Source organism: Corythoichthys intestinalis, chromosome 20, assembly GCF_030265065.1.
Source record: "Corythoichthys intestinalis isolate RoL2023-P3 chromosome 20, ASM3026506v1, whole genome shotgun sequence".
Lineage (NCBI taxonomy): Eukaryota > Metazoa > Chordata > Actinopteri > Syngnathiformes > Syngnathidae > Corythoichthys > Corythoichthys intestinalis.
Window position 1 is genome coordinate 22,050,818 of NC_080414.1, and position 13,379 is coordinate 22,064,196.

A 13,379-nucleotide genomic window follows, 5' to 3' on the forward strand; every position below is an offset into this window, starting at 1 on the left:
TTTCTTGGCTCCCTCCTTCCCAGCATCAGTCGCCCCTTGAGTGAAAAGCAGTAAGAAACAAGCTCGAGAAAGAATCTTTATTTACTTGATAAATCTTGAGTATGGTGCATTTGTGCCAAATGAAAAGGTTAGATGAGTTGTTTGGTTGCGTGGGATGAAATATATTTCCTGTTTTGTCTCTTTGGAGAGTGGAAAGCTTATACCTTGGCCCTCTCTGCTCTATTTTTTTTTTTTTATCATCGATTAAAAAAATCTGAAAGTCTAGTTGAACAGTTAATTGCATTTTTTGTACAACAGTCCTCTGAGAACGCATAATTTTAACAAAATGCAATCCTACATAACAAATTACAAACTCAGCGGACTAAATTGGACAGTGATTAAGTTTCGGAGCGGGTTATATTTAAATACTATGACAAATTGCATCAGATCTCAATAACACTTGGGTTGTACATCACATTTTTGAGACGCTGTATACAGCACATTTTACGTACTTTCAAGGCAGAAATAATGTCTTAATGTTTTATAATACAATGTTTTATGTATTAAAATATTAAATTTAGAAAATTTGTCTTGACATTTTAAGCTGACACCATTATGGGACAATCGTGATTCAAAATTCTTACTTTGCTACCATACCTGCACAATGTAACCCGATTAGTGCTGCAACGATTAATCGATTAACTTGAGTAATTCGATTAGGAAAAAAGCTTTGAATCAAATTTTGCTTCTTCGGGTATTCGTTTAGAGTGGCGTTGTAATGGTTTGTTTTGAAAGTGTTTGCATTTAGTTTTATTGATTTGGATGGATACACTGCCTTCTATTGGCAACAGTGAGTATTAAATAACTCATTTAACATGGCTGATTCCTGCTGCTCCCTGTTAAACCAACATAAATACGTTTTTGTTTGAGCTAAGATTTTTTTTTATGCATTTGTAATTTAGTTTATAGGTGTATTTAGCAGTTTTTGTGGGAATATGTGAATATGTGTTTGAAAGATTTGTTAAGAGCATTGTTTAAAAAAAAAGTTAGCATTTCATAGCCTTTAATTGAGCTAGCGGACTTTTTGTAGGAATATGTTTTTTAACGAATATTTTAAGAGCATAGTAAAAAAGTTAACATTTTCTAGCTTTTAAGCTAGAGACTAGGATCAGGTATTCAAATTTATTTTGAAATTTTGAAAGTGCGATTCTAAATAGTTTGAAGAAACACTGCAACGCATTAAATGTTTCTAACCCAATTACTCAATTATTTTAACTAACAAGTTGATAGATTAATCGACTACTAAAATAATCGGTAGCTGCATTCCTAAACCTGATAGCAAATTAAGGTATGTAGCCTTGTTGTTAATAATTTAAAGTTTTGAACAGGACCTTTGGCAAGCAACACACTGATACAACACACATTTAACTATAATCCTCAGTAGAGCACAGATGTTTGTGTGAGCTTACCTGTATTTAAATGTACTTTCGATTAATTGTTCTGTCTTAAGCCAGATGAAAGTTTTGACGTCACGCAATAGCTTCTTAAACGCAACTTCGTGTCTGCTAAATTGTTGCTTTAATTTGACATCTGAATCCGACCTGGATTCATTTGCCATTAAAGCTCCTTATATGTGACGCATGAAATTTATAGTGACTTTTTATGTTAAACTGAAATTGACGAAAAATCTGAATCATAAACTGAGTAAAGGCTTTAAAAATGATCTGTGGAACAATCCAAATGTGTTAACCAATAACCTGCTCCTTGGTTTGAGGATACTGTGTAACACATATTTTGTTCCCAGGTTCGCATTGATATATAAAAACACTTTTGTTCCCGAAAAAGTTTTTATTTTTTGTTGTTGTTGTTTTTTTTTTTTTTTTTTTAACACTGCCTTGCCTTATCTTTACTGATGTACTTTCTAATAGAGATTGACCACTATGGGTTTTCAGGACCAACACCGATTACTAGTAGTTAGAGGGGCTGATAACCGATTTTTGGAGCTGATATTGATTTGCAATAAAAGAGTAAACTGGTGTTGGGGAGAAAAAAAAAAGAATAATATTGCAAACACTGAACATTGAAATGCCTGAAAAATGTTGATTGAATCACACAAATAGAAAATAATAGTTCTGCCCAAATTTCCTAGACTCCTAAACATCTCATATAAAGTTGAATAAAAGGTTAAATAAATAGCTCTGAAAATTTTCTACCGAAAAGAAAGCCCTGATGACCTCGTCTAAGTATCCTTGAGAAAGATACTAAACCTTGCTCCTTGTGCTGTGTCACCAGTAGGTAGATGAGCATATCGTGTGAAGTGCTTTGAGGGCCTTAAAAAGTTGGAAAGGCGCAATACAAGTGTAACTCTATTTACTATTACCATTTAACCAATCAGGACAGAGTGAATACTAACTAGTGCAGGAGACGGCATGCAGGAGAGAGAGGCGCGGCTGCATCAGCGCCGAAATAAGTTTTAAATTGTTTTTTTTTTTCATATCGGCCGGTTGGATTGGAAAAAAGGCAGATACCGATATATGTCAAATTTCCAAATATCGGCGCCCATAATTGGTCGAGCTCTACTTTTTAATGCTTTTATATATACTGTATATACAGTGATCCCACGCTACTTCGCGCCCTCAGTCCATCGCGGCTTTTTTTTTCCTCAATTACAAAAATAAATAAAGCATTTTATAGAGTTGTTCGGATCACGTATTCTCTCTCCCCCTCCTGCTGCTTTTCTTGGTCAGGCAGTGAACTGGAGTTGCTTGTTAAGGTTAACGATGATTGACAGGCGTTAATGTTGATCTTGCCAGAGAAGCTTGGAAGCTGAAACTTCATGGCGCCACGTGTGTCAATTTTTCGCTTAGCTTGTTAAACACTTGCTGTGGCAACTCATTGTGTGTAAATGAGCAGCGTGAGTGGATTTGAGGGGACGCACTCAATAAAGCATTCACAAAAGACAAGCATTTTTCTACATTATTCATGTTTAAAAATAATTTGGTTTGACAGTAACATGTTTAAAACTTATTATAAGTATTACATTTGAAGTGCTTAAAAACTATTTATTAGAATATATACAGTATATACATATATTATCACGGCGCGTTCTGGTCCCCATTAACCATGTAAAACGAGGGTTCACTGTATATGCACATTTTCTTCCTTATTTTAGCAAAACCAAACTTTTACCTTATTAGTGGCACTTTTTAATTTAGTTTGGACCCAAGCAACACAAATAAAATGATTACAAGCTAGGATAAAAATGTTATTATTTCTTTTTAACGTGGTTATTGGGAGTGTCTTTTATAGTAACTTGTCTCTGTATCTCCCCCTGCAGACAAGCCCGAGAACTACGACGTGTGGTACGAGAGCCGCTTTGAGGAGTGCGACCGAGAGGCCTGCCTTTCTTTCTCCAAGGACTCCCTGTGCTCCCGGGTCACCGTGGACCACAACTACTACGCCGTGTGCCAGAACCTGCTGTCGCGCTACGCCACATGGCGGGGAACCACCGGGGGCCTCCTCCACGATCCACCCGCCCACATAGCCAAAGACGGCCAGCTGGAGGCCCTGCTGGACGAATGCACCAAGCCCAAGAAGCGCTACGGCCGCTTCCAGGCAGCAAAGGAACTGCGAGAGTACCTCACACGGCTATCGGCCGCCTCCTCGCCCGCCAGGTAATTAATGGAGTTAGCGTCAGCCCGACGCGCCGAGAGACTGGATCCCGGACTTCTGAAATGCTCCAAACTCTTGAGATCCTTGATGTCATTAGCTCTCCTTTGCACAGAAGCAGGAAAGCGTCCCAAATTCCTGTGTTAGGAAGAACTTTCAGTTTTGTTGACTGACTGACTGAATTTGCTGCTGCCCGAAAACAGGAGTCGGCCACTAACGAGTTTCTGCTCGGAATCAGGAAGGCGAGAGCACGATAGGAATCCTAGCAACCTTCTCGGATAGTTGCGCCATCTTTAAAGGAAGGAGGCAGACTCTGAGCGACACTTTGCTCGCAGGCTAATGCAACATGTGCGACCAAGCGGCACTGACCCCAACCCCCACCGACACCATACGAACACACGCATCCCTCGTCTTGCCGCCTCATTTCATCATCGTGTTTCATGACAACATTGAATCGAACACCTATGAAAGTTTGCCCTCGGGATCTAGCCTTTTTTATCCTCCCTTTCTTTCATGGGTAGATTTAGGTGGATCGGCGCATTTACATTTTTGCCGCACCACTGATTTTTTTTTCTCCCCCCCCCCCCCCCCCCCCCGTAGCATGCTGCAAGGAATGCAGAGGTAGCATGAATCTCCCGTTGTCAGGTGGAACTGAGGAGTCGGCCCTTGTGAAAGCTTGGATGAGTCTTAAAAGTCTGCTGCTCCAATCAATCGAATCGTTTGCAGGGTCTGTCATTGTTGTGGCAATCATCTTTTTCTCCCTCTTCCACATTTTGTTAATAGGAACCAGTGAGAATAACAAAAGCCCACATAGGAAGAGAGAGGTGAGAACTGGACAAGCTGCGATGATAAAACCAAAGAGGTTGAAGGTAAAGTTAAATACAGTGCAAAACGTGTTCCTTCACTCCAACTGTAGGATATAAAACTCATAGATACACATTATCTGAGGATGTGGTTTTTTTCCCCAACCGTTTCTGCAAATAGTGCCCATACTTCTAGAAGACAGGCCTGTCATCCACTTGGAATAAATGGACAAATTAAACTATTATTACCTCAGTTCCAAAATATGGAACTTTCAGGCAAATGGTAGTCAACTGCAGAGCCCATTTAAACCAAGTTGCTAACCAACGCAACAACAAAACAGCAAACAGCAGCACCTCCTGAGGGAGCACTAAATATAGAGTCAGGTTATTATTACTATTACTGTAAGAGCAATTTTCTTCAAACATATCTCTGAATTCACTTTAAAGCATTTTTTTTTCTTTTGACTTGAGTTCCAGCAAACCGACTTGTGTTTGTCAATTTTTATGTTCCTATGAGTGACATACCTTTATTTTCCTGAGCAGTTTCTCAGTTGTCTCAAATAGAATTTTACAAATTTCCCGCAGTTTCTTCTCGAGTCATTTTCCCATTTTTTTAAAATTTGTTTTGACAATACTATTACCCCATCTCAGTAGATTAAATTCCACTATTTATGGAATCACAGCAAGTTTAGTTTTACCATTCTGACGTCAAATCGTTCGATTTTGAGACTCTTCCTTCACTGTAAAAGGAAAGGTCTCGGAAACAGTATTTTGGACACGTTGCCGCCCAGTATATCGTGTTTGTCAACCTTCTCGATGTCGTGATTCAGACATGCCCAGCGGAGTGTCGCGTAGCGTGGTCAACACACGTCAACTTTCTAGACTGCGTCACCCGTGACCGTTTTGGAAAAGCAATACAAGTAGAGGGAAAAAAACAATAGTTTGGCTCCTAGCTTTTTGATCATGCCTATTTGTTGTGTCCGATTCGTTCCCCTCGTCCTGGAAAAGTGACATCCCTTCAGAGGAGTTTATACGTGTGTGACTGTCCACTTTTGTACTGTCCATTTCCTTTGGAGTATTATTATATCAGCGTTGTCTGATTGTTCCTGTGCCTTTCATTCAAAAGTTGTACTTACAACTTTTAGTGGGTTTAATTATTGAAATAAAAGAAGATATATATAAATATATATATCTATATATAGAAATACACACTTGTGTTCATGCTCTTCTTGCTTCTGTCTTGAGTGTTATTTTATTATTTCCACATTTCCAGTAGGAGCATTTTGGCGGCACTTCACACTAAAATTGGATCCACTGAGTCAGATGTTGGCCGGTTTCCTTCCTCCTCCTCCTGTTTTGATCTTTCACATCCATGGGCTCTTTTTGGCCCAGCGCCTCTTGTTGTCTACGCTCAAGTTTCTTTAAACCAGACTGTGTGGAACATTTTAATAGCAACTCAGAAATTCTGTTAATATTTTTTTCCCCCAGTGCAAACTCAAATGATATACAGTCATTGGATATCAAACAACTTGTTCAATTGCCAGGTTTTGCTAATACGAAAAAAAGAGAGACCAACATTTTCAAAAGTGTTTTTTGCGGTGATGTGACTTAGAAATTGTTCATCGTTTTAATGTTTTTTTAAACAAAGATCTGGCAATTTTAAACCTCTAACGACCATTATGTCGAATATGGTCTTTTCTGTTTCACTGCCTTTCTCAAATACAGAAAGAAAAACTTTTTTTCCCCTTCTTCTTTCCTATAATTGCTTCTGTTGAACACACCCTCTGGTTTGCGGGGAGCGCATGACGTCACTCCCTGTGTGGTAAACGCTGTTCCAACATCCCCTAAGCCTTTAAAATGCTCGGTCTGATGAACGGCTCCAGGGTCGGCTGGCTGGATGTTGGAAAACACCATAGATGTACCCCCGCTGCTGCCCTTGAGGTTTAAATAAACATGAGGCCATTTTGAGACGCAGCCACGGTAATTTTAAACATTAAGACTCGGGTGGCAAGAATGCTTGGAAAAGCAAAAAAAAAAAAAGTAATTTGAAACCGAAAGTTTGCTGAGTGCGTGGAAAGCAAATAGAGCTGCTAAAATGACCCCATTGAGTCGCTTTTAGCTGCAGGTTTACTCATAGTCTAGTGTATATTAGCACTAGAAGTGGAACAAAATATAGTGGTAGCTCTACATACGAATTCAATTCGTTCCAGGACCTGGTTTGTAAGTCGAAATGGTCATGTGTCCAGTGGTATTTTCCAATAAGAATACATTATAATTTGTTTCACAGCCCCAGAATCTACGCTGAATCCTTAATGGATACTGCTGGTACAATTACAAATAGCAATTACACATAGCAAAACAAATAAATTACAAATACAAATTGGGTTCTTATGTGGCAGTTGTATTTTGCATGCTGTTCCTGAACGCGTGGACAGGTGTGGAAGAGTGGGAAATTTTCACTTTTTTCCTATTGTTTGCGTCTGCTACAGCGTACAGTACCAGTCTTCTGTTGCACAAGATCTGAAAAAAAAGGTTAAAAACCTTACAAAGCTGGCGACTTCCCTGTCAACGTTACGATAATAATAATGAGAGTCGTCCTTGATTGTAGACATTCTCCGGCCGTATTGTCAAGCAAATTCACTGATGTGCACACCATGCTCATATTTTTTCTTAGCCTGGAACTCCAGACTTACCGCTGTTCCAGCTATTGAGTCTGGCGACTGTTCAGCGGATCAAATTTCCAGGGCAGAGCAAGCCACAGCAAACAGACAGCGGAGTGGACCAATCAGCGACAGGCGGACATGACATTGGTAAAGCGGCAAGAAACTCTAGCGCGAGGACGTAAACATTCAAGGAGAATGGAGAAGTTTATTCAACATGGCTAGCACGAGACTGTTGGTTTTAGCGACTCAATGTGTTTTTGGTAATTTAAAACTGAATTTACCGCAGATAGGAACATATTCTCAGCTCTCCAGTTCGCCATCTGTGTTGTTGTGGAGACGACTTCTGACGCGCAAGAGTGACGTTGCTCGTTAAGTACACGTCACGCAAATAAATCGGTTTGCACGGACGATTTCGTTCGGGCTCGAGACGCCAATAAGGAGCTGGGTCCCGGACTATAGCTGAAACAGCGGTGAGTCTGGAGTTCCAGGCTATATTTTTCTATCATTTCCTTAATTTCAATGGTAAGCGTCTCCTTTTTACACCACCTGCACTAACCTTCTTGGGACCCATGTTGATTTCTCCAGCAAGAAAATCTGCCCTGTGTTTGTCTTGATTTACCACTGTAGCTCTTCAGGCATAGAAGCACAACCGGCAGGATAAGCCGGTTATACTCGACAAGGGTGGCAGTTGGTTGGCTATCTTGGATTCAGAGGATATTTATTTGCTTTTATACCAACTGACTACTGAATTGACCTCAATAGAGTATGGCAGTAGAGAGTATTCTTGCGGTTGCTATTCAGTTAAAGTGCCTGTGACACCATAAAAAAATCATAAATAGCATCATTATGTGAACTATAACAATTCGACTACAACAATTTGGCAAAGCGCAGATGACGAGAAATGAGTCTTTCAATCTGCCTTATAACTACTGTTATTAAAGCACTCTGGCGCCGCCATCTGGGTGATGACGTTGGCAGATTTCAGCTGATTTAGAATTCAGCCCAATGGAGGAGGAAGATTCAGAACAAGGAAAATGTGACAGAGCAGCAAAATGTCATCATTGTAGTCATCTCTGTTCTCCAATATTTCTACAGGATATTGTTTTTAAGTCTTTTACCCAAATTGCTAAATAAATTGTACGGTCATGACAAATAAGTCTTGTGCTAAATGGAATATGAAATATTAAAAATGCATTTATTCAGTAGGACAGGGCTAAATTCCTGCATAATGGTCAAAACTGCCGACTTCTTAAACCTCCCGAAAGGTATTTTATGCCATCTGGCTTAGTCCGGCTTTTGTCATTTCCCTGCTCCGGCTTGGGAGCCGGAGGAAAGAGGGTAAACAGGAGGCGTGAGAGATTGGCGACATGCTGACCCGAACCAAGCAGCTCTTCCAAGTCTCTTCCTTGCCTTTCGAAAACGAAAAATCACACAAAACTACTCTTGACTCATGTCACACACGGCGGCGGGGGTGATTGTCTTCAACGATCGGCCAGGCCCCGGCAGCGAGCAAGATTCGGCTCGTTCTGCTGCGGCCCCGGCAGGCAGGCAGTGTTTGTCGCCAGGCACGTGGAGGAGAGTGAACGCCGAAAATGGCGCATTCTTGGTGGACAAACCGGCCGACGTCTGAGTGCGTGGCTGCCTGTGTCCAAGCCGAGTATAGCACGCTCTAGGCGGGCGCGTGAAGAGGGCCGAAGGGGGGGGTCAAAGTCTCGACACAATCCAGAACCGGAGACGAGAACGAGGGGCTCCCAGGCCCAAGCCAAGGAGAGCGGCCAGCGACCATGGTGTGCTACAAGCCGCCAGCCGTCGGCCGAGTGGCCTTCTCGGTGGACAGGGAGCATTGTCACCGACAAAATGCAAGCCACCTCCTTATTAAAATGTTTGCCATGATCCCAGTATTTGAAATAACATAAAACACGTAGCTTACTCACTTCGTCATCCGTCCAATGGTCTCTAGATGATCTGACTTGTTTTGCCCATTTTTCGCGGTGAACACGATCTTTTGGAAATCCAAAAGCCTCACACCACTCTCCCTGGTGTAGCAACAAAACCCTGCATCACATTGGGCTGACATGACGCAAAAAAACAAAAAAAAACAAATGAATCTGCTGTCCTGCATACTATAGTGATAACTTTATTGTGAATTTGATTATTCTGCTGACGTCACATTCGCCTTCTTCCTGAATCCAGACTGACTGGAAGCCCCTTTCCTGGCGCGGGACTCAAAAAATTGAATAAATATATCGATCGCTTCCAAGCAACATCCAAGCTGTCCATTTCATTCAGGAGCATAAAATACCACGTGTAATATGAAATAAACATGCTTTTTTTTGTGTCACAGGCACTTTAAACCAGGGGTCCCCAACCTTTTTTGCACCACGGACCGGTGTGATTTAGGTCTTTTTTTTTCTTTTTTTTTTTCCATGGACCGGTGTTCTGTCAAATTTTGCACCCTTACAAAATTTTGCTCCCAAAGCTTTTGCGTGCTAAAAAACAATTTACATCATAAAAATACATGTGAAACACGAAAATGGCGTAAATTAATGCTTAACGACACGGCGAAGTCGTTAAGTGAGAGATCTGCGTGCAGTTGTTGTGTGCAGCTATCATGGTAAGTTAATATTCCTTTCTTTAAAGTTTGTAATGTGTACTTTGTAATCACTGCATTCGCGTTCATTTTTAATATTACGTGCATGCCAAATATGTCAGAACACCGGCAATGTGCGGCAGAAAAATACAGCAAATATAAAATAAGCTTGTTTTGTTTGTTTCAGTGCTCTCCTAGCAACATCAGGATATTCCGAAATGACTTTAACCCAGAACCTCGGCAGAGTTGTTTTCTCAAATGTACGTTTAAGGTCGCCGTGATTTGCTATCTCTACAAGCTGATCTTCCTGTTACACAGAAATGCTTGAATTGCTCGGGTTATTCATACGGGTCACGAATCCACTCCTTCGCAGTTCGTGGGTCTTTAGTGATTGGGAAGTAGCATAGATTTTGTTTTCTTCGAGGTTGTAGGCTCATCTTCTGGCTCGCCAGGTTCCCTTTTCCCCGTAAAAAATTTGTCCAAAGACGTCTGTTTTTCAGTCATTCAAGTGTGGGGGCTAATTATTTCCGGGAACAAATGTGATGGGCGACGACCTACGTCATACGTTATTATCGAGGCCAAGCGCACATAGATATACAAAACAAGATGTACTGCTAACAGTCCAATCAATGCTTTTCTATGACGACCTCCTATCCTGTAGTTGTATATCTAGAGTAGACAGGGATATATGTGTGTAAAGCAGCACAGGCGAAAGTCAATCGGCCAGAATTCAGACGTTAATAAATTATTATTTCAGCGCGGCCCGGTACCAAATTCACCACGGACCGGTACCGGTACACGGTCCGGTCATTGGGGACCCCTGCTTTAAACCATGGAAACCAAAGCATTAACGAGACGTATGTTTCAGTAGCTGTCCATTGTAGTGACCACTATGCACTAGAGCAGTGGTGTCCAAACTATTCCACATAGGGCCGCAGTGGGTGCTGGATTTCATTCCTACAAAACAAGATGACGTGTTTTCACCAATCTGGTGTCTCACAAGTGTAATCAGTTGATTGCAATCAGGTGCTGTTTGTTTTAGCACAAACTTCATTGGTTAAACTATCTGTGCTCGATTGGTAGGGACAAAAACCAGGACCCACAGCGCCCCTTGAGGACAGGTTTGGACATCCATGCACTAGAGTGTTAAATTAAAAACCCGATAATTTTCACCCGTTTCCAATCTTTTAAGAAAATTGCCCAGTCGGCCCGATTTCCGATCACGTGATCGAATCGGGGACATCCCTAGTTTCGCAATTGTGGTCTGATAAATTGTTGATCGAATGCCAAAATAATTTGCAGTATTATTATATCATCAAAGATCAAACTGTCTGGTTGTTGCGAGCATGCCAGGAAAAATTGTCATTTAGATGCGCACTTCCTGCATTTTGAAATCCACCCCCGACTCAGTTCTTATCAGAGTGGTACAAGTGTGAGAGGCAGAGGTGGATATCATTGTTGTAGTGTTCCGCAAACGTATTATCTGGATGTGCGCGTCTCGCCTGTCATATTTCCGTGGCAAACTGCTGATATCTTATTCAGGTCGGAAGTGAAAGGGAGGCAGGCTTGTTTGAGTGGTGAGTGGTGGATATGGACGCCATATGTTAGATTACAGCAACGCAGTGGGATGAAAAATGGGCAACAACAAAAAGCAAAGTTTCTTGGTGGACAAGCTGTAAAGTCTATTTCATGCCTTGGCAAGCCTCAGGCCCAGAGAGCCGTATTTAGTTCCGGAATGACCTATATTTATTTTTTGGGAACTGAAAGGGAGGTGTGCTTTGTGAGTGGAAGGTTATGAACAACATCCTCTGAAACGGTGTTTGTGTTTATGCGCACTTTGGCCTTTATTTTTTCCCCTTCAGTTTTCAGAGGGGGGCAGCTTTTCGGGATTGGTCATGGCTCAGGAGAAGCGATCCGGGGCCTGAGGAGCCTTCCTGCTAAATCATCACTAATGCAACACACAGTAGTTGCTAGGAGCAATGTTCCTGGCAGGCTGCTTACATCCCTTCAACATGATTATGTCACGCGTCGACTATGCCTCATTTAGATAAGCTGTCGCAGACTCCAGTCTCGACACAAAAACACGACTGATTCGAAGTTTGGAAAGCGTGGCTTGAGCAGGCTTTGGCATGCAGCTTTGTGGAGGTGTAAGGTAAACCACTTTTAGAGATGGAAAAAGGAACATTTGAAATGCGAATGACTACTGTAGTACCCACAAGCTAGAGAGCCGTCCAAAGATGAAAATTTCCCTTTTGGTATATTTAAGGGACCCGTTATTTGGCATAACATTAAGATTAACTGCTTTATTGAAACATCAACCTGATGACCTAAAGATTACAATATGCGTTGTAGGTAGACATGTGCCGATTACCGGTTTCAAGGTATACTGTGGTATGAAAACGTCAAGGTTTCAAAACTGCAAAAATGTTCAATTATACCGTCCCTAAGATATTAGTCATTTTTTAAGTCCCTAAAATGTATGGAGACTGTTGCCCAGTGTCAGCGAGTCAGCTGTGCTACATGATGGCTGGAAGAGGTGAAACTCATGAACTTTTCCACCCAATTGGAGAAAACGAAATCGCTGGTATGGCAATACGAGAGTTAACTCCAGCATGTTTAGTGTGTCCAGCGATGGTAAAACGTGGTGTTTTTTTTATTTTATTTTTTTTAGGGCTGTCAAACGATTAAAATTTTTAATCGAGTCAATCACAGCCTAAAAATTAATTAATCGGAAATTCGTAATTAATCGCAATTCAAACCATTTATAAAATATGCCATATTTTTCTGTAAATTATTGTTGGAATGGAAAGATAAGACACAAGACGGTTATATACATTCAACATACTGTACATAAGTACTGTATTTGTTTATTATAGCAATAAATCAACAAGATGGCATTAACATTAACATTCTGTTAAAGCGATCCATGGATAGAAAGACTTGTATTTCTTAAAAGATAAATGTGAGTACAAGTTATAGAAATTTTATATTAAAACCCCTCTAAATGTTTTCGTTATAATAAAATTTGTAAAACTTTCAATCAAAAAACAAACTAGTAGCTCACCATTGTTGATGTCGCCGAGTGTTGACGTCACATGAGCTCCCTGCCGTTCTTCCACAGTGCTTTAACTACGTAAGGTAGTGATTGATATACACCGCAAGGTGTCAATGGCGAGTTTTAAATTACTTAGAAATCAAGCCAATGAGTGTGTTTTGTCCCTCTTCCGACGCCGTAGTTCCCTGTTTACTTATCCATCCATTGTGAATCATTTGAGTGCTGGCTTCACAACGTGCGAGACCTCTGATCGCTTGTATATTGTGACTGAATATTGCCATCCAGTGTATTTGTCGAGCAAAACGACAGCTAAACGAAATGTTTGAATAGTTTGTCCAAAGTCTGAGCATCAATAATACAGATAGAAGCGCATCTCTTTTTGTGAACATTATTTTTTTGAGAGATAGGAATATTATTTTTGCTCTGTATTCTGTCCTCAATGTGTGTGAGTACACAAATTGACAGATAGCGAACAACAGAAGCTCCAAAGAGGAATCAGACGTTGAGGCAAAGTTGAATGGGCTTTGGTATAGTCATCAATTCTCTTGACTAGGGCACGTTTCTGATTATTATAAAACTGAAAATAATAAACATTGTACAAGTCATACACATGTGCTTTT

At 40.8% G+C, this 13,379-nt stretch overlaps 1 protein-coding gene across 1 annotated transcript in view; it reads left to right on the forward strand.

The window, feature by feature from the left end:
- dipk2ab (divergent protein kinase domain 2Ab) overlaps positions 1-6,450 on the forward strand; it is a 48,632-nt gene extending 42,182 nt beyond the window's left edge. Inside the window, exon 4 of the mRNA XM_057824711.1 lies at positions 3,317-6,450. Coding sequence (XP_057680694.1) covers positions 3,317-3,657 — 341 coding nt within the window. The 3' untranslated portion in view covers positions 3,658-6,450. The remainder of the gene's footprint in view (positions 1-3,316) is intronic.
- Positions 6,451-13,379: the final 6,929 nt, after the last annotated feature.